Source organism: Meriones unguiculatus, chromosome 8, assembly GCF_030254825.1.
Source record: "Meriones unguiculatus strain TT.TT164.6M chromosome 8, Bangor_MerUng_6.1, whole genome shotgun sequence".
Classification (NCBI taxonomy): domain Eukaryota; kingdom Metazoa; phylum Chordata; class Mammalia; order Rodentia; family Muridae; genus Meriones; species Meriones unguiculatus.
Genome location: NC_083356.1, coordinates 12,647,555 through 12,669,671, shown reverse-complemented (window position 1 = coordinate 12,669,671; position 22,117 = coordinate 12,647,555). Strand labels below are relative to the sequence as shown.

The 22,117-nt window shown below is 39.4% G+C and overlaps 1 protein-coding gene across 1 annotated transcript in view; it reads right to left on the bottom strand.

The window, feature by feature from the left end:
* Positions 1-5,652: 5,652 nt before the first annotated feature.
* Positions 5,653-22,117, bottom strand: part of Syt10 (synaptotagmin 10) — a 67,288-nt gene continuing 50,823 nt past the window's right edge. The window contains exons 4-7 of the mRNA XM_021663112.2: positions 19,615-19,735; positions 17,977-18,148; positions 14,786-14,915; positions 5,653-11,206 (exon numbers count right to left, since the gene is read on the bottom strand). Of these exons, the coding sequence (XP_021518787.1) occupies positions 11,135-11,206; positions 14,786-14,915; positions 17,977-18,148; positions 19,615-19,735 (495 nt within the window). The 3' untranslated portion in view covers positions 5,653-11,134. The remainder of the gene's footprint in view (positions 11,207-14,785; positions 14,916-17,976; positions 18,149-19,614; positions 19,736-22,117) is intronic.

Genomic DNA, 22,117 nt, shown 5'->3' with positions numbered 1-22,117 from the left:
GACTTGGAACCATGAGGAGAGATGAATTGGACCAAAGATATGACTAAAAGCAAGTATAACATGGAAAATCTGAATGGGAAGAAGCTATGTGGGCTTGGAGGTTTAGGATGGAGTAATCATTGCCTAGCATTGTGCTCTAGGTTAACTAAATACATCCTAGTCTTCTGTGTGGTGATTTGGGTATACAACTGGTTTAGGAATAACTGCTGCTTAACTAAAGGATAAAGTGTTAGTAAATATTAATATTCAACAATAGGTCTTCTAGTATTTTCCCCCTACAACAGCTCCATTTGTTTATGATACATCTGCAAGAAGACCTTTCAGACACTGTGGGAGCTCAGGCTTCATGGAACCTTGATTTCTTTCACCCAAAATGAGACACGATTCTTTATATTAATTCTTTATTTTCTTCTATCCCTGGTCTTCAATGCTCTGTATTTTTGTGTTGCTTCTAAAGCACTCCTGGTAGAGGGACTATTACCCCCAAATGACTGCACCTGGAAGGATTTATTATTTTTTTTAAACTTATGAGTATTACAGTGCTTGGTTTCATACACTACCCCCCTTACTTCACCCCTGAAATGGTGCCCCTCCCTTTCTTTGCAAAGTGAAATGTTTTTTTCTGTCCACAACCTCCTTATTTTCTCCTTCCCCCCAGGATCCTTTTATGGACTCTACTCATTCATGTTCCTTTAATCTCTGCACAAGAGAGCCTGGCATTCCTTTTAAACAGAACTCACCAGCTCTTAAAACTGGTCATTTGCACTTACTCATCAAGGCCCAGTGCTTCTGAGCTGCCTCTGTTGCGCCCCCATCCCCATGCACCCACACTTTCCTCAAGCTATATCTTTAAATAGTGGCAGACCCCTTCTGGGTCTCCCAAGATGCTCTGTTTTTCCCAGCCTCTTATCATTCCCTAATGTTCCCACAATCCCGAATGTTGAGCTATTGCTCTCCTCAGTTTATTAACTCTGTTGGCATTTGACCTTGCTCACCCCTGCCAAATACCCACAGCCTTTTGAGACACCTTGTCCCCTATATGGGGGCCCTTATCTATGGACACTCTTCCCCTTTGACAGACTCTTTGTCTCCTGCTTCTACTCCTCTACCTTTCTGGTCAATCTCCCAGTTTTACTCTGGGACTAAATCACCATTTTTGGCCCACTAATGATTATTTTAGAGGTGTATCTATGTGAGCAAAATGGCAATAGCATGGCCTACTGCAGTTGACCAAGTTAAAACTCTCCTCCCACTGTATGAAATCAGTCCAACCTATGCTCCCTTAGAGTTTGGAGACCAGCCTACTCTCTTCCTCCATTATTGCCTTTCCTCAGGAGGTAGCCAGTGAGAGAATACATCATCCCACTTTTTTTTTTTTATATTCCCCCAGGGTCAGTAATAAAGTGTTAATTACCTGAAAACCACAGGTTGAGAAACTCCAGATAAGAAATTTGACTTGACTGACACCACCTGTAAAAACTTCCCATCAGGAGATCCACCTGCTGACATAAACACTTCCAGATTGCAGGAGACTGACCCACAGATGGACTCTTCCATCCCCACATTTCCCCCTTTTCCATCCCATAAATCCCCAGACTGCCAAGCTTGTGCTTGTGACTGCGTGTGCTTGGCAGTCTCCAGTCCACAGAGAGATCATGGCTCTTTAGTTGTTTTTAACTGAAAGACATTTCCACTTCTGGAGATGTCTGTCTGCTTTGTTTTATTTTCACGCTGCCTCCATCAAACCCAACCTAACATCCTCTAGTTCTTAAAGGCCTTTTATGTTTTTATATTTTTAATAACGTCTAGGGAGGACTGGGAAATTATGAGGGAACACAAGTACAACCTTCTTGCCTCAGAGGCGAGTATTTCTAGATCAGTATTTTTAAGGATATCATCTGTAAGGCACTTCATAATGGATTCTGGGTTTCATCCACCCCCTGGGCAATATCTTGGATATGAGCCTGGCTCAGAAAGGCAAAGAAGTGTGGCACAGCAGCAGGTCAGGGGCTCATCAAGGCAATTGTACTTAGGTTTGGTGGAAGAGGCTGCTTTCTTTTTAGCAGTCTGTAGTGGAGATCCAGGATGTGGAGAGAGTCTGCCGAGGTCAATGCCAAAGCCTGTATGTATATGGGGTTTTCAGTCTAGCATGATAGAGGAACAAATGACATCAACGTTCTGGAAAGATAGATTGCAGGAGTGTAAAGTGTGCTGCAGTGCCCTGGTGAATTGCCTTAGTATCACCCTAAAATCATTTTACAACCTAGAAAGGGTCAGAAAGGGAGAAAAGCATGTGAGCATGAAGGGTATCCATGATTGTTACACCTGTCTTAAGGATAACTTCCTGTTTAAACAAGAAGGTCTGTAGAAACCCGAGAATTGAGTGCTTAAAAAATAATGTATTTTATTAATTCTTTGAAAATATTATACAATATATCTTGATCATATCCACACACACTCCTCCTAACTCCTCACAGACCCTTCTGTTTTTAACATTTAGAAGAGACTGTCCTGTCGGATTTGAGCTTTTGAGAAAGTGGCAGGAGGTGAAAGGAGAGAGTTGGGAGATTGGAGGAAACGGGCTTTCCAATACCCCTGCAATGGGAAAGCTGCAGGGTCATCTTGGAGGAGCAGGGCAGAGGGTGTACACATAGAATTAACTTTGTGTGTCTGTTAGAGAAGGGTCAAAGTTTTACAAACTATTTTACTTTTCAGAGAGTTTCAGGTATTCGGCTACCACTTTCTTCATTTAAATTCCATTTAAAAGTGTGTGAGTGAGCTTATAGAGCATCCATAGACACATTTCAAGAGGTAGAACTGTACGTTCCAGAATATTACTACGGGAATCCAGAAATTTTTGCAATACTTACCAAGACATATAGAAAAAATACAGAAAAGGGATTGGAAAGACTGAATTAGACAGTGGCAGTAAAAGTTAAATCAAAATGAAATATGGGTATCTGGATTTGATTTCATTGGGAACAAATTCACAGTTTTTTAAAATTAAATTTTTTTCTTCCCACTCCCACCCTATGTCCTTTCCCTAGTCCCCTGATAGGGGAGGACCTCCTCCCCTTCTATCTGACCCTAGCCTATCAGGATTGGGAGAAGACAAGGGAGGGGGCTGTAGCCGGGATAGAAAGTGAGTAAATTGAACTAACTAATTAACTAAATTAATTAATTAATTAAAAATTATTTTCCTTCCTTCATTCCTTCCTCCCTCCTCCTCTTTTCTCCCCCTCCCCTTTCATCAGATCAGGGTTTTCCAGTCCTTCGCCATTTGCTATACACACACACACATTGTTTTTATGGCTTTCAACCGTTTATGACATCTATGGGCTTCAGCTGTTGCTGATGGGAACGATGCAGGCTTCACAGTTGGTACGTGCATTAAGTAAGTGCTAGGTCAGCCAGGCACAGTTGGTTTTCATTTGCAAATGAGCATCAAGGAGGTTTGCATGGTTTTCATCTTGTTGACTTATCCAAGAGGAAATCATCTTTTATTTCAGTTTAAAGTCATGACACATAGGTGCACTTGCTGGTGAAAGACCTAGGTTTGAAACCCAGCCCCAAGTATATGACCTTGGGGTTCCATTTAACTTCTCAACCGCAATTACCATCTTTGTCAAAGGAAGGTGAGGAACTGTTTAGGGCTTAGAAAATGTGTATGTGAGGCTGGGAATTGGTGCACGTCTGTAATACCAGCACTCGGGGAGGCAGGTGGATCTCTGTGAGTTCGAGGCCAGTCTGGTCTACAAAGTGAGTCCAGGACAGCCAAGGCTGCGCAGAGAAACCCTCTCTTCTTCTCCCAAAGAAAGAAAGAAGAAAGAGTAAAAGAAAAAAGAAAGAAAGGTGTATATGAAACTATTTTGAAGTATTTACTTCCACAAATTCATGACTTGTGCAGAATAAAAGCTCAGATTTGAATAGAGTTCAAAGTTCAGAGCAATGCTGTTCTCTACCATTAATTACTGTGTAACAACTCAACCCTCTCCCATTTTTAAAAATTGTCATAATATCATATCTAAAGTTTTGTACAGATTAGGAGTAAGTTATATAATCAAATTTCTTTCATACATGTGTTCTGTCTGTTTTAGGCAAGGTAATCAATTCCAATAATTTGGGTTTAAATTCTTGCTGACTCTAGCTTCTGGTTGTAGCCTCTAGGTAAGTCATCTCTGTTGGTATAATGTTCTTTTAAAATGTATACACCTTACCCTTGTTCATTCAAATGCTGATTTCTACCCCCCACTCTCTGGTTTCAATCTGGATATTGCATTGTGATACTCATTCTAAGCATCCTGTCTCAACTCTTTTGTAAACAGACCAAAATAAAGCAACTAGACACAATGTTGAGCAGGGAGGAGCCAGAGGACAGGAAAGAGGGGAGGAGCCAGAGGGCAGGAAATGAGTGGGAGGAGAAGGGGCAAGAGGAGAGCTTGGAACTATGTGGAGAGATGGATTGGACCTAAGATATCACAAAAAGCAAGTATAATGTGGGAAATCTAAATGTTAGGAAACTATGAGGGCTTGGAGGTTTAGGATGGAGTAGCTATTGCCCAGCATTGTGTTCTAGGTTAACTAAATAAACCCAGTGTCTGTGTGGTGATTTGGTTATACAGCTGCTTAGGATTAACAGCAGCATTACTAAAAGATAATTATTAGTAAATATTAGTCACTGCCTACAATACATCTCTATGGGTTTTAGTTGGGCCTCTTCCTGGCTAATTACTAGGCAGTGGTGGTGGTGTGTTTCCTGGCGGCACTGTTCATACATACTGCATACATTGTCAGTGACACTTGCTAGAGGCTTTGCAGTTTGGTGGCCCTTTTGTGTCTTCATATACTTCCGATCTATCGGCCCTTTCACAGGTGTGTCTGAGTACTTGTCACCAACTCAGGCATGGTTTCCTCTTCAAGGTAAATATTTTATTAGCATTTTTGTGGAAATGTATTTATTTTAAAAAGGCACTCACCCAAAGAACCAACTGAGTACACCAAAGCCTTGCCCCCAATTAATCAGACTCACTAAATATAATAATAATAACTGATTTTTGCTACCAAAATTTATGCTCATTTTAGAATTGGATGATTTTTTTAATATCAGTAAAAGGATATTTTAAACTGCTGTTAACTGCAATGACAGCAAGGGAAACTTGCCTGCACCATTTGTGGTTTTGGCCAGACTTTTAATTTTTTTTCTTTGTTTTTGTTGCTCTATTGAGCCATGTCTTTCCAGTCTGCCACATTTCTACAGCTGCCCATTCATCAGAGCTAACCACTGAAGTTGCTTTTCTGTGTTTCCGCAAACATGCTGGAAATGTTCACAGCTGAAGGTTTTTGTGCCAGGTTTTAGTTTTCTTGGTTGTATTGCTGGGGTTGGAACCCAGGGCTTTAAGCTTTCTAGACAAGGCTCTATGAGCAAGCTATATTCCAACCCTGAGAACCACCAAGGAAACTTGTTATGTTCTTGTAGTAAGCTATGCTTTGTCACAAAGATGGTGCAGAAGAGTGTTGTGTTTTTTTCTGTTCCCACTTCAGTGAGCAGTAAAGGCAACTGGAAAACTGCTTAATTCACATTCAAGACATGCTTCACATTTATCTTTAAAATTAAGATGGGAAAAGGGATTTTTCTTTTAGTAACAGATAAGATCATTTATAATCACTTTATTTCTTTTTTAAAATACATATGAAACAGTAAAATTATATTTCAAGTGCTTTTCCATTTCTTTTACAAAAGTAATTATGAACTATCCTTCAACAACAGCTTTGAGGTTTCATTGTTACATAGTTCATCTGATCCTGACAAATATTTTCATACACTCTAAAGAAGACATAGTAAAAATACCAAAATACAATGTATAACATCTTTCAGAGGGTTTACAGAAACATCTGTTCTAAGTAATATGATTATAAGATGCCAAAGTTCACAAATGACTGGTTACCTTACAAAAGACAGAGACACAAATTTCAAGACTTCACTTTCTGTTCTATAATGCAGAAGTCAAAGATGCTGATTTAAACAATGGCTAAGCATTACATCACAAACTTCACTTAAAAAGTTACATTAAGAACAATGACTTAAAGGTACCCAATAAAGATGAACTATGATGGATTCAGATTGCCTGAGGCTCTGGGTGAAGAAGAACATTAGCAGTTCCTACCAGTGGAGATGGTGACTATCTACTTGTAAGGGTGTTAGAGGAAATATACTTATGATGGGAGGCAGTTCTTTTCTAGCTTGACTTGTCTTAATTCTGAATTCGCAGTGCTCTGTAGCACTGTGACTGAATGTGAACCCAGTCATTGCTCTGTTGGGTCAATAACTATAGTTGACAACCTGGGTGTTGTCATCTTTGTTTAAGGAACAAGCTGTAATATTTTACATATTGGAGTTTTACCTGCTTCTCCTTTATACAGAGAACTCTTCACATTGATGCTACTACATTCTTAAATGCAGAGCTTAAAGGACTTTACAAGAAAAACAGCAAATCTTAATGAAATCTACCTACGAAATGTTTTACACAAATATTTATAGAGAATGATTATTTTGTTGTTTTACATAATCTTGGGCATAACAGTTGTTTGGGGTGCACAAAGTTTTTAGCAAATCACCAAAATATAGTCTTTCTTTCTATATATTATGTTTAGATGAGGTGAGGCACACAAGAAGCTATTTGGAAAGCCTCAGGGTCTAACCACCTCATGCAATATCAAAACTAACTTATCCTTAATAAGTTTTGATTCATCTCTGTAAATTGCATCAATAGTCGATACATTATTTTCTGGAAACAAAGACCTCATGAGGTTGAATAACTAAAATTCAATCCCATGCTTAGTAAGTAGGGAATTCTGTGCATAGTAGATGCCATTCAACAAAATGTCAAAAGACAATGGTTTACTTTCACCCTCTGTGATACAATCAGACATAGTTTCACTATTTGAAAAGGGTCTCATGGGCTGCATCAAAAATTTTCATAGGCTGGAGATTAAAATATTTCCTTACAAATATATCAAGAACAACTCATATTTCTTATCATAATAGAGGTAAAAATAGGATTTGTATAAATAGTTCTCCCTGGGAGGAGTGTATTTAATCATGTCAGACATACAAAATACTATCATTTTTCTTAAACATCCTTTACTTATATTTTTCAGTCACTGTTTTTAGTATTCAAATGTTTTCATTAAGTAAATCATTAAGGCTTACCTTGGTCCTTAACTGAGTGATTTTTCTCTAACTCTGTAGCACAATACTAGTATGCTACCAAATCAAACTTCTATTCAGTTACATAATAGACACGATGAAAGGAAAATTTAACCATGACAAAAATGCATTTTAAATCAATATGCAATGCCACTGTTCAAATACATATCTTTTTGGTTAACTGTTAAGAGGAGATGATAAATAGTTACCTTATTCTTAACTGACATTATTGGATAAATATTGATCTTTTAATGAAAGAAAATTCTTAGTTGAGAGAATATCCAGGCAATACTTATCTTAAATATTAGGTCCTCACAGCAGTTTCAGATAAATAATATCCTAAGCTGTGTCATTGAATAATGATTAAATGGTGAATCATGGAGTTTTGAAACAATATTCAAGATTTTACTGTCGACTCAGAGTTAAAAAAAAAACAAAGAAATTCTTTTCCTCTTCATCTCAATATTGTTGTTTCCTATGCTTTAATACCTTTTTCAGTAACTATATAGTTACTTAAATTATCTTATTTTTAGTTTTTTTAAAATCTACTTGTTGATAGCAGGATGCTTTTAGTCTAAAACTTACAAGCACTGAAACCAACCAGGTCAGCTCAGAACATCTATTAATCTTTGTAAGACCAAGTTGTGACACAGGTCTCATTTTCTTTACATTGAACAAAGGGACCTAATGGTTTCTCAAGGCTGTATCAACCCAGTTTTCTAACTATTTGCAATTAAACTGGTTGGTAATATCACAGCTATTATGACAAAAATCAGACAAATTCTGCCTAAGAATAATATCAAGTAGTCTTTTCGAAGAGGTAGAAAGAAATTGATTTGTGTTCAAGGTTATCATTTTATGTTCCTTTATTGTAATAATCCCTGGCTGCTTTGACATCTTACCCTGGAATAAATTATATTTTGTTTTATAGATTAGTAGAATTGGCATGGGAATAGAATTTTGACTCTTTCACTTTTTCTGAAATAACTATTAAGTGAAAACTCCAAGAGACTGATAGTTCTTTACCGAGCCTGCAAACTTTTAAAAGAATAAACACTATAGGAAAAACAAGCAAAGTTGTGAATGTCGGTTAAATACCACAACCAAATAGCTCAGACATGTTTGCTTTACTGTAAACCCTGAGTCAGTACTGGTCGTTTGTGAGCCCCCTGCCGCAACTAGCGTTTGTGCACGCCACAAAACCACATGAAGGTACGTGAGTGGATCCGCTCCCTCCCTCCTCTTCCCCGGCATTTGCCCTGCCATTTGCTACTGAACTGAGTGAGTGTGCGTGAGGATGGGGAGTTTTACATGTTAAAGTACCAGCAACACAGGGTGGCCTGAGGAAGGAGAGTAACTGTTGAGAAAAGTGTATGAGGAAGCCGGTGGTCACGCCCAGACCCTTGGACTAAAATCAAACGTATGTGAGGAAACCCTAAACCCCAAACCAGTCAGCTGCCGGCTTTGTGAGAAGATTGTGCCCTAGACACACGCCGGTGTCTGTCATAGTCACTGTACTTAGCAACCGTGCTGTCACGCCCGCAAGGCAACACTGAATCTTTTGTTTTCCTAGATGCATATATTGGAAAGTCCCTGAAGAAGTCCCTGAAATCAGGAGTTTATTGTACACCTAAGTCATAGCGTCATGCTGCTTCTTCCTGCGTCCGTACATGCCATCCCGCGAGTCAGCGGAGGGCATCTGGAACACTGAACCGCGTTTTCAACAGAGAGAGAGAAGTTTCTGTGTGTGGAAGGGTGAGGTGAGGGTGTGCTGCGTAAGACCCATCGAGACTGTGTTTGTGCCTTGCTCTGAGAGAAAACGTCTCTCACACATCAACTGAGAGACAATTGCGAATTTTCTTTTTTTCTCTTTAGTCTCTTTCATAGGTTTAGCAAATGCTTTGACATTCCAACTTAATTCTCATGCAGTTTTGGGTTTAATTTTTTTTTTCCAATCTCATTTTAATCTACTCGCCTCATGTCTAAAATATCCTCATTCCCTGGCAGTTTTCTTTTTTTTTTTCACGAGAAGGTGTAGTCTGTTCTCCTTAGTAAATTAGCTGTAATTTTGCAAGGAGTAAGTCTGTAAAATATCACTTTGAGTGAGAATGCATACTTTACGGACTTAAGAAATGTCACAGCTGTCTCTGCTGATAAAACATCTCCCCAAGTGTTATCACACTAAGATTTTAAGGTTTTTCTTCCCATTTAGCAGTTTGCGTCTCACAGTAAAACACAAACTTCTGGGGGAGTTGTCTTCTTGATTCCCTCTGTAACGAGAAGGGTTATTTTGTTTGTTTGTCTTAGCTCGACAGGGTAGTCACGTGTTTCCAGACAGGTTTCTCGTATGTTTTTGAGGAAAGGTGTGGTGGTATGTTTTATCATTAGCCGGACACATGCGTTTTTGAAAAGTTTTAGGCAGGACTGAGTTTACACTAAAAATATGAATGCGAGACATGCTTGCATCTTGCTTAATAGTAATTGAATCTCTATGGGAGAAAATTTAAGACTTTTAAAATACATTTCCTAATATTTGAAATAAGGGATTTTACAAATATAAAAAATTCATAATTTTCCATAAAACTTTCTCATCCTAATGAACTTGTTTAGAATTCCAAATATAAATTTTTTCCTTTAAAATCCTTATTGTGGAATAAGCTTTAAATATACACACCTCAAAAGTAAGGTTAGAGTAATTCCACATAGCTTCCTTCCAATCCGGTCTTAAAATGCGACAATAAAAAGCTGACCTGATTGCAAAGAAAGTTTCTCTCTTGTAAAAAGAACAAGAAGCATTTGCATAGTTTTTCTTTTTTGAACCTCTGAATTGTCTGATCATGAATTCTTTGTAAGGTAAATGCCTTTCATTAAAGGACTGGATATCTGATCCTTTGGAATGTATTTATTCTTATTAAGTGTGAAAGTTGTCCTGTTCATACCATGTGTCTATATTTTGGTGCTTTCTTGGAGAGGCTATCCAGCTCCAGCGATGTGTTCCTGAGTGGGAGGAGTCGTCACCTGTCTATCTAAAGACAGCGGGCACAGAGAGCTTCGCTGGGGCCTTTGGTTTCTGTTAAGTGTGATCCATCAGAAACACGAGGAGCCACATGACAGCTCCGAGTCACAGAATAAACACACCACAGTGCTGGAGAACCGTGAAAGACAAACTTACGACTGTAGCCACTTACGAAAACCGATGCTATCCTTGAGACGAAGGTTGCTAGAGCTTACTATCAGCTCAGCTGTACAACAGGTCTGAACTGATGCAGCGGCGACATGCTGTAAGCTGCTAGATTACCAGCTACTCAACATCGCTTTGTACATTTACACTAAAAAACGACTCTCCATTTTGAAGCCTAGCTGATTGTCCCAAGGAAGAAGCTTGAGAGTCAAAGCTCAGTGACAAAACTGCTGATCACGAAAGAAAAACTATCATCAGACAAGTGACATTAATTAGAACTTGGAGAAGTTGATCCTGTTGAATTAATTTAAATATGCACGTTAAAGTTCACAGAGAACCATGTATATGGTTGGAAGTGACACATTTCACTATTTCACACAACACAGGCATAAACTAGATTTAATTTTTACATACATGTGGATTCTCGTCTCAAAAAACTTATCTCTTTGCTTAAGCAAAGAATTACAACACGTTAGGATACTGTGCTAGTAGAGAGGAAACATGAAAAATAAAACACCTTCTGTAACTAAGGACTATCAGTGCTTAAGTATAATGTATTAATGTGCTCAAAGTTAAAAACAAAGATAAGCCAGATAAACCAAAGAGAAAGTATGCGTCAAGTTATTAATTACCACAGGTCTATTTGAAATGATGAAGTCAAATGTTCCGTTTGTGTGTGTGTGTGTTTCTGATTCAATGAGCACATGATTCTAGGTCCTTCTGTGACACAGTCTCATTTGGAGGCTTTATGGTGTGGAAGGTGGCCTGGGAGAAGAACAGGATCCTTGACTGTCAAAGCTGGTTGCCCGGCCAGGTAACTGAAAGAGAGGAATTTCATACTCTATGATCCCGTAAAGACAAAAAATGCATATAATGGCAATTGCAGCTCTCTATTAACAGTGAATATTCATGCACAACTTGGAAATCTCTGAAGAGAAGGTTTATGTAAGCACCACGCTCTACAAAACCTGCCTGCCAAGGCAGTGAGAAAACACAATTATTTCTTGGAAGGTAAAAGGTATACAGAATAATGTCGTATGGCAACCTTTACGGCTTCAGAAGAGTCCTGCGCTGTATGGGAAATGTTTAGTGTGTTCTATAGCAGTATTTGCCGTACTTCCATAAGTGTTGATGTAAGAGACTTATGATAGTTTGGGTGAGAAATGTCTCCCATAGGCTCACACATTTGAAGACAGTTTGGGAAGGTTACAGAACCTTTGGTAGGTATGGCCTTCTTGGGTGAGCTTTGAGGGTTTACACTCTCAGTGCCCATCTTCAAGTTTGTGCTGTTTCCTGTGTGTGCCTTCTCTACTTCCTGCTCTGGCCTCCTGCCCCCATAGTTCTCCACTATATGGATATTCCTCTGGAACCAAAAGGAAAAAAAAAAAAAAAAGGTCTTCCTTCCAGAGGTCACTTTTGGTCTTGGTATTTTATTACAGCAAAACAAACAAACAAACAAACAAACAAACAAACACCCTGTAATTAATCCAACGCTGTATCCCTTTGCTTTGAAGCAGGAAGGCCTTTTCATCTGGGGAACTAATCATCTGGGGAACTAATAAACAGAAAAGGCCGTCTTGTCAGGTAGGAACCGCCAGTGACAAGAATGACTCTTATGATCCTCACATGCCTATATTTTAAGAGTTTAATTAATAGAATATATATTTGGTTAATGAAGTAGAAGCAGATTTTTCAAACGAAGGCTTTCTTTCATCTCTGCCCACCAACCTACTCTGCTCTGCAATAAATAGTACTTTCTCACTTATTTCTTCTCTATTAGAAAGTACAATTTCACTCTAATTTTCCTGTCATGCTAAATTCAGGCTGTGTATAAGTCTATGGTCCATATAATGTTTGTCCACTGAATAGAGACATAGGGGGTGAGAAAAAGATATTTGTAGAGAAAAGTACATTCACCTCCCCTGACTCCCCGAGACAGGGTTTCTCTGTGTAGCTTTGGCTGTCTGTCCTGGACTTGATTCATGTATCAGGCTGGCCTAGAACTCACAGAGATCCACCCTGCCTCTGCTTCCTGAGTGCTGAGATTAAAGGTGTGCACCACCACGCAGTCAGTACATTCGCCTTTTAATACCAGTTGTTCCTGATGGAGATACTGAAAAGCTATCCGTGATCTCCTGCCATATCATGTCCTGTGTTGAAAGGGGACTGAAAGGGCTCTTTTGTGCTTGATCCAAACATACGCCTACTGTTCTGAAGCAGACAGTTTCATATATGTAAACATATATTACAGTTAACACACTTCTCTATATGCTTTTCTTCACACTTGTTAAAATGCTTGCTCATATGCTCTCGTTTCTACTCGCACCGTCCTCGTTAGCATGGAAGGGCCCGTAGCTGCCCCGAAATCAGATGTCAGAGGAAGAAGAACCGGAGTCCGCATCTCCGTTCTGTGTGGCTGCCTCTGCAGCAGAGCTTTCCTTCTCTTCTGTATTCTCTACTTCTGAGAATTCTATTCAGAGGATGTGTGCATGTGTCTGTGTATTGTATGTGTGTCTGTTTGTGTCGGTGTGTATCTGTCTCTGCGTGTATGCCTGCAGTTTATTCTGTGCATATATATGTGCGTATGTCTGTATATATGTGTGTGTCTGTGTATGTGTGTGCCTTTGTGCATATGTGTTTGTATCTGTGGGCATTCATATATGTGCACATGTATGTCTGTGTATATGTATATGATGGTTTGGATGAGACTGGCCCCCGCAGGTGCACATTTTTGAACGCACAAATGACTAAACCATTTAGGAAGTATTAGGAGGTGTGGCCTTGTTGGGGCAGGTATGCCACAGTTCTGAGGCTTCAAAACCCCACACAGCGTGTTTCCTTCTCTCTGCTGCGTGCTTCTGGGCCAGATGTAAGCTCTCAGCTACTGCTCCAGCACCTTGCCTGCCTGTATGCTTCCTGCAAAGGTGGTCATGGACTAGCCCTCTGATCCAGTGTGCAAGCCCCAATTAAGTGCTTTTCTTTTACAAGATGTGTTGATCATGGTGTCTCTATAGAACAGTAACTAAAATAATGCATGCACATGTGTATGTCTGTGTATCTATGTCTAGGTGTGTCTGTGTGTGCATGTTTGTATCTCTGTGTGTCTGTGGATATGTATGTCTGTGTGTATCTGTATATGTGTGTGTGTGCATGTATGTTCTGTGTACGTGTATGTCTGCATATGTGTCTTTATATGTGTTGTTTATATATGTGCGTATCTCTGCATTATGATTTACATTAAATTATAAAGTCAATTAAAGTTTTGTGGCATTTATATATGAATGGGGACCTGTGATTGGCAGTTTCACTTATATTGCGTGAGCATGAAATGTTCACCAAGTTTCCACAAAATGTCTCGAATAACATAGCCAAAGTCTCGTTCTCATAACTAAGCTAAGACTGAAACCTGGTTCTGCTCATATATTCGGTCAGGTGCAGTGCTCAGTCTCTCCCATTTTAAAATTGAACCAAAGTTGCACAAAGCAGCAACTTACCCCTTAAAAATTTTAAGTTATTATTTAGTCTGTGGCTGTTACAGTATTCATCTTATAAAAATTCACAAGGTTTTTCATCCTTCTGTGAATACTCATTAAATCTCAGTTTACACTGTGGCCCTTGAGGAGGATCCGGAAACTGACTTTCTTGGAAAGAAAGGCATCAGACAGAGCAATACTATGTCCATTCAGTAGATTAACTTTGACTAAAAGTTCTAAGAGAAAACTAGTCCTCCTCTTTCCCAACATAACTCAGGCATGGGCACAGCCGTTAAGACCTCATATTGAGTCAGTCTGTGCAATGCAGTTTTGTCATTGAGACTGTTCAGTCACTCCCATTGCAGAACTCGGACAGTGCCTCCAATGCAGGCACGGACTCGGAGAAGGTCAATCACTCACTCGCATGGCTTGGCTAGGCTTTGAACGCAGCTAAGCTGGCTTCTTAATATTTTAAATCTCTGTATGTTCTTTCTGACCAGAGTTGTATGGGACATATGTGTCCCTTACATAGTGGTTTCAGACTGTGTTGCATCAAGGATTTATAAATGGAAAGGGGCTTTAGGTTAAAGAGACTGTTTTCACTAAGAAGTAGTGCCCAAGCTTGGTTCCCACTGAATAATGAACTTAAGACAATGGCCCCTGGTCATTGACACAAGCCTGAGGCTACGCCAGAGAAAAGACACACTCCTCTCACTGGCCTACTGAACAAGGAACCCCAGAGATCTAGAGTTGTTTTTGTTTGTTTTAATCCCTCAAGGCACACACAGCTCTAAATAGACAATGTTAGAGACTCTGAAATAAAAGCAAGAACATTTCTTTTTAAAAAGGCAAATAAGTGAAATGTCAAATGAAAGTTCATAGGAAAAAATATTTTATCATTCCCAGTATAGCCAACGCCCTTACCTCCAGCAAGGGGTGCCAATGTGTGATTGGCTTTCGGTGATAGGCCAGCATTTCATTCCAGTGGTCTCTCCCAAGACCCTCGGCGTCTAGTCCAGTTCGACACACGCCTATGACCTCATTGTGTCCCACCCTAGGAGTTGAGGAATATCATGCTTTTACTGTCAGAGTTCAAAGGTAAGTAAAATGTCCCACATTTCAGAAGAATTTAGAAGCCATCATCAAAGCAATACATTCTGCAAGGTCGTCTCCAGACCCAGATTTCACTTTTTGTACTTTCAGTGATCAATCACTGGTCAATCACTGCCTGAAAATATCAAATAAAAAGTCCTAGAGACAAATAACTCATCAATAGTACTAGAGGTTTTGCAGCATATTGCTGTAATTACTCAATTTTATTACTCATTATTGTTAACCTCTTTTTGTGCACAATTTATAAATCAGGCTTCACGAAGAGCTACACATGTAGGGAGAACAGAACATAGAGAACTCAATACTGTTTTTGGTTTCCACTGTGCATAGAACGCGCTGGAACATTCCCTACAGAGAAGGAATTGTTGTATACCATTTTTGATTAAATGAAAATTCCTAAATAAAAATTAACCAGGATAGGTGTGGGGCGTGGCTGAGAGGTGGAGGCAGGAGAATCAGAATTTCAAGTTCATCATCAGATTATGGAGAAAGTTTTGAGCCCAGCCCGTCACACACGAATCTTGTCCCTAAACAAACAAATAAACAAATAAACCAACCTAAAAGACCTAAAGATGATTAACTAAATGATATCAACATACAATGTGAATTTGTATTTAAAAGAAAAAAAAAAAACCACCTCACAAATCTTTCGACTCTCTGCCATGTTGACAATGAAGGCACATGCGTGGGAAACGCCAGCGGACCCCCACTTTTACAACGCTGCTTTTCTGGGAAGAGGTCCCACTTAACTCGCACACTACAGAGAAAATCCCACTCTTTCCACAAGGCTTGTTCTGAAATGGTGTTTCGACTGTATGCCAAGAGGACAGTACTCACTTTCTTGCAGAGAAGTCTCTATTCTGCCGACTCTAAATTATATGGGTGAGTATGCTATTGCTGGCAATATAATTAAGTAGGGCAGGCTTATGTTTAGTCACACCATTGTGATTTATCATTGCATAACAAGGCATTTGTTTGACATTACTATTTTTTATTTATGTCCTATTTTCATTGCAACCAATAAAAACGATAGGCAATATTTATTTTTCCCTTTTTATTTTAGATATTAAAACATAATTGCACCATATTTTCATTCCTCCCTCCAAACCCTCTCAGATACTGCTTTCTGCTTTCCTTCATATTCATGGCCTCTTCTTTGATTAATTGCTATTGTATGCACCCATGATATGCTTAGACATACATATTCCTAAATATAAGCTGTTTAGTCTGTATAAGGCTGCTTGTACATATGTATGCAGGGCTGACCATTAGGCACTGAGCAACCTATTGGTCTGGTTTTCCCTGGGGAAGACCATCTCTTGCTCACCCAGTTTTCCTCAGGTGCTTGTACTTCTCTGTGTAGGGTTGGGGCGTTTTGGGCTTTTCTCTATTGGCTTTGGCATGACAATTGGGTTAGTCCTTGTTGGTCCCATATTTAGGCAGTCATGTTTGCCATATTTTATGGGCGTAGCCTCTGACATTACTAGGAGACACAATCTTACAGCAAACTCCCTTGCCTCTCTCTGGCTTGTACACTCTTTCCGCCCCTTCTTCTGCAGTGTTTCACGAGCCTTGTTAGGGTGTGGAAGTATTTTGTAGATGTATCCATTGGGACTTGGGTAACTAATACTTTTGAGACTGTGATATGTAAAGATAGTTTTCCAAGTACTTTGAGTTTAATGGTGTAATTAATCCTGAGCCCCAGAGCCCTGTCTCTGACTCTGGATAACATTATTATCATTTCATAAACAAACAAACTGGATGCCCAGAAGAGTTCCTGAGAATCAACAGCAGAAGCTGAATTCTCTCCGTAGTCAAGACAGCACCTGACAAGCTAGGCTGCCTTTTATTCCTTTAAAGATGGGGTCTGAAGTAACGAGGCTTCTCTCAGACCCATCACGTAGTTGTTGTCTGTGACTTTTGAGTTCTAAGATTACAGTTCTGTGCCTCCACAACTTTATTGATAAGCTCTTTCCTGAAACAATGTAACTTAAAAGAATTGGAAAGACTGCTTACAGAGTCACTTTGCTAGGCACCTCTGATGAGGCTTTGGGAGTGATTTTAGGATGCTCCAGTATGCTTTTCTGGTCTTCTTCTATGTAAATGTCTCTCAATATGAAGTTTCCCAGTAAGAATATTTGTAGAAATGATTTTTGTCTTCCTGATTTATCTGATAGAATATTTGTAGATATGATTTTTGTCTTCCTGATTTATCTGATATTAGGATCTATTTCCTTAACTTTGGCTCGATGACATGCTCAGCTGTATCTACCCAAACTCACTCTTTGAGGGAGAGTAGCTAAAGCAAAATAGAGCTGTTCATGAAAACATTTACAACATTTTTAAGTTTTGAAGTATGGTATAATTCAAGATTTAAAAAACTTACCTCTGAAAAGTCATCACGGTGTTTTTTTCTTTAATATAAACTTAAGCAGATCACAAAAACTTTCTTCCTTCCATTCCTTCCTTCCTTCCTTTCTTCCTTCCCTCCCTCCCTCCCTCCCTCCCTCCCTCCCTCCCTCCCTCCCTCCCTCCCTCCCTTCCTTCTTCCTCTTTTTCAGGGGCTGGGTCTGAGACACTGAATGGCACATCCCTACCATTCCCCACTGTTTTCGGTGAGTATTCTTAGTCTTTTCATATTCATGGCCTACAGAAGTGGTAGAGTTACCGACAAAGTAATGTATAAAAGTATTAGTCCCTCTAGTAAAGCCAAATCTGGATTGTAGTGTTTGTGCTTCTGAAGAAAGACTTCTGAAGAGTTCTTTCATGCCTTGTGAACGTCATACCACGCCCAGGCTTGCTCTTCCTTCAGCCTCAGGTGAGTGCTAAGAAAGCCTGCTTTAGAGGTGAAACCAAACCAAAGCTCTAACTATAGGCTCTGATGACTCTCTCCCCTGTTGTTCATTTTTAGTTAGATCTGCTGTAACAGCAGGTAACCTGGAAAGCAGATGCGACCCAGCTGGCTACTAGATCTGCATCAGGGACAAGCAGCCTCCACCCACCTGTCATAATCCATGACTGCAATGCACAGGCTGACCTGGTCCACATTCTCTGGAGGGATGTCAAAAATAATGGCTTCATTGTACACAGGGTTCAGAGTATTTTTCTTTGTAGTTGTTTTCCGTTTTTTAAGTCTTCGGCCCTCACACATCAAAGACACCTTGACATAAGGATCTATGAGAAGGGAGATAATTTTATTAAGATTGTGTAAACATTTCATGCTATGCATTAAATACCATATTTCATTTTTACTAAATAAGAATGTGTTCATGAGACCTTTAGTATTGGTAGTTCTGAAATTGAATACTTTGGGAGCTACCTATTCTTGGTCTTACTTTGACTATTTTTATTATCATAACCTTTACTTCTTTGGGATCAGATTTTAATTTATTGAGCAAGTATGTACATTTTAAACTCTAGAAAATATCTATATTTTGAGGAACAACAGATGGGAGTTATGTACATACTGGTGTGTGTAAGAGGGCAATGTGAATGTCTAACCTGCTCAGAATCCCTGGTTTTTAAAATACTCAGCAGACTATTCTAAGGAAGACATCCTGTGTGTGAGCCTCTTAACAAGAGAATGAGGCCCAGTTGCCCTCCCCCATCACGTCTGATGACATTCTTTGCTTCTCCCTTTGTTGATATTTGCCTGCTATGAGGTGGAATTAGGTAATACTCTCAAACAGATACTTGAAAGGAGTTTCACATAACTGAGGAATAACTTCAAATTTCGTAATAATTCTGCCACAGTTCTGTTTGGCTCAAAACACACAATCAAAGCATGGGATAAACAATAACTAGGGTGCCTTGTTAAAGTTCAACAAAATATATTTACTCAAGGTTTTTCAGCAAGATAAATTTAATTGTCCATCTACCTCTTTCTTCATTCTGTAGTTTACAAAGGAACAGGTACCTCATGATAGAGTCATGAAATTGAGATGTTAGCAGAGTAGACATAAAAAGCCTCTACAATAACTGGTCCCTTCCTTTGCCACCTGTGGCTTGTATCACTTTATAATTCTCTAGGCAAAGACTGCAAGTAAGTTTATGTTCAAAACCGTGAAAGGAAGGGAGAAGGAAGCACCGCGCCTTTCACCCCTTTGTCAAATTTCCCGCAAGACAAATCTCCCTCAAGAGTTTCATGACATATTGTCTTGTTTATTTCCTGTAGTTTCTTTAGATATTTCAATTTTTTACTGAAAAAATATCAAGAAGGCAAAGGCAAATGGTGAGCTTACATTTTATCAGCTTCTTTGCAGACAAGTAAAGGGAATGTATTCAATGTAAACATATCAATGTATGGTCTTGATTCACAACTGAAAGCCTCAGGATTTTCCCTTACAAACAGACTAGCTGAAAGCTTGGGAGAACAAAGCAAATTATATCAAGCATTTCTAGATAGACTTAGATCAGTAAAGAAAGAAATGCAAAAGCAAAGTGGAAAGTCAATCTATGAATAGTTTTCAAAGATTTCATAACTTGAATGTTATCTTTAAAAAGGTGATTTGTAACATTTTAATTTTTAATATTTCTGTTTTAATTTTATCCCAACCTAGAGAAATTATTAAAAGCCCCACAATTTTATATATGTGAAATTATTTATACAGAAATGTGCCATTGATTGTGCTGGTACACACCTGATGATCCAGTAATGTCCATTGCCTTCAGATTCCTGCACTTGATCACTGTCAAGGTCATCCTGCCAGCAGTTGGCAAATAGCAAAGGGAAAACATGATTTCCCCCAGGTCTATGCTTTCCTAGAAAGGCAATTGTTAATGTTAGCAATTTCAAACACCAAGCAGTGAAAGCAAAATGAAGTGGAAGATAAGCGAAAAAAAAAATTCACATTAATCAAGTGTTGGGAAAATTTAAAGTTTCATTGAGGGTTCAGAAAAACCATAGGAAAGTCTTTATGCAGGGAGTTAGTAAGAAGAGTATATCCCAGGTACTCACTTACAGTCCATAACTCAGCAGAGAACCAGACTGCTGCTCTCAACCACTGACCGGCTTCATTTTGCTTGTCATATTGAACAAATGACAGCACAACTTACTCAGAGGCTGAAGCCAAACCTAGCAGGCACCTAGTAGGAAATGATTCTTCATTTCCTCTCTTCTCTGCATCCAACCAAGCCACTATTGACAAAATACGTCATATATTTTCATATGTTATTGACTCTTTTGGGATCTACTGTGACTGCTCAGGCCACTATCTCCCACCAGGACTGAATGACCTCTAAAACTCTCTCTCTCTCTCTCTCTCTCTCTCACACACACACACGACCCTCATGCTTAAAATCACTTGAGGGCTCATGCTGTACTTAACATAATTCAAACTCCTCAAATTGGCTTGGAGTTACTCTAAGCCCAGATATGCCTGGGAAGAGCTGCCTTTCCACATCTCCTCATTTAGACAACACACTGAAAACCCCTGCGCACAAACACATTGACTGGATGCTATCTCTCTGCTTCATCTCCAACATACCAACCCAGCCCAGTTACAAGCAGAGTAGCCTCTTTTCTACAAATGAGCTTGCCTCTGCTTTTGAAGGTGCTCCTTGTTGGAACTTATCCTTCTCACATGTCAATTTCTTGACTTCTTTTGTTTTTTTTTTCTCTGTCTCTGTTTGTCCTTCTCTGTCTCTATCTCTCTGTGTGTCTCTTGGTCTCTGAGTCTGTCTCTGTTTTCCTCTCTGTGTCTCTTTCTGTGTGTCTCTTGGTCTCTGTCTGTTTCTCTCTCAGTCTATCATCTATCTGTCTATCTATCTATCTATCCCTATCTATCTATTGTATATATCTATAAAGTATATATCTTATATGTGTACTTATGTGTACAAGCATATAGAAACCAGAGATTGATGTTAGGAATCATCATTTATTGATTTTCCACACTTTTCTTCAAGGCAGTATCCCTCAATCAAACCTAGAGCTTACTGGCATGATATGGCTTGTTTTCAAGCCATCTTTCCCTGGGAATCCTGTGTCTACCTTCAAAGGCCGGGAATTACTAGTAAGCAACCACACCCACCTGCTGTTTATGTACACTCTGGGAATCTGAATTCAGGTCCTCACACTTGCAAGTGCACCAATGAGCTATATCCTCAGTTCTCAGCTGGATGACTTCCTATCTGGGAGGTGGCTGCTTAGACACTCTTCAGTGAGACATCCCAAGCCAGCCCCTTCCATGTCTGCTGCACACGCCCCTCCTTTGCCTCTCACAGCTCCTTCACAGATTTTCATAACAGCCACAGCATAGACTGGAAACACCTTCCAAGATTCCCTTTTGGTTTCTTTCCCTTTGCTCATATACAATGTCTAAGAAAGCAGGGCATCTGTCTTATTTTCAGTATCCTAGAAAGGCATGGTGTAGTCGTGACTGTCAGTACTTGGAAAATATTATGGTTCTGAGGACTGGCCCCAGGGTTCCAAGCACGCTAGGCAGTCATTCTACCACATACCACATCCTCAACCATTTAGCACCGTAGTCTTTAAAGACATGAACAAATGGCAATTACTCTAGATAAAAACTGACTTGTATTAAATTTCACGTAGGTATTAGAAATGTTCTAAGTATTTTGATGTAGATTTATACACTGTTGCTGCACAGATGGTAAACAAGTGAAAACTGAGACATACAATGAGAATTAAGGATTTCTCCTTAAGGGGGGATTAAAGGATTTCATGAAATCATTCATAAAGAAAAAAAAATGAAGTTGATTTAACCTTGAGAAAAATGCATTCTGCACTCACTGCCTAGGATCACAGCACTAGCTTCTTAAAGGTCCCTTGTTTCTCAGGGCTGAAAACATTCCTCTAAGCCTGATGACCTAAGGTCAACCTTTGAACAGGGCACCACATGCCAGAGGGGAAGTCTTGACTCTAGATGCCTCCACACTGTAGTCTGACATCTGACTTCCACAGTGTACCCTGGCACACATGTAGCCACACCCCACACAAAATAAATAAAAAATAGAAAATATTTGAAAAGTTTTATTTCTCTGAAGAATGTAGTCAGAATTTTGATTGGCATCGCAATCAGACTGTGGCTTGCATTTGGTAGTATAGCAACCTTCATGGAATTGATTCCTCTAGTCCATGAGCTTTGGAGAGATTCCTATATTTTTGTGTTTTTTTTTTTCTTT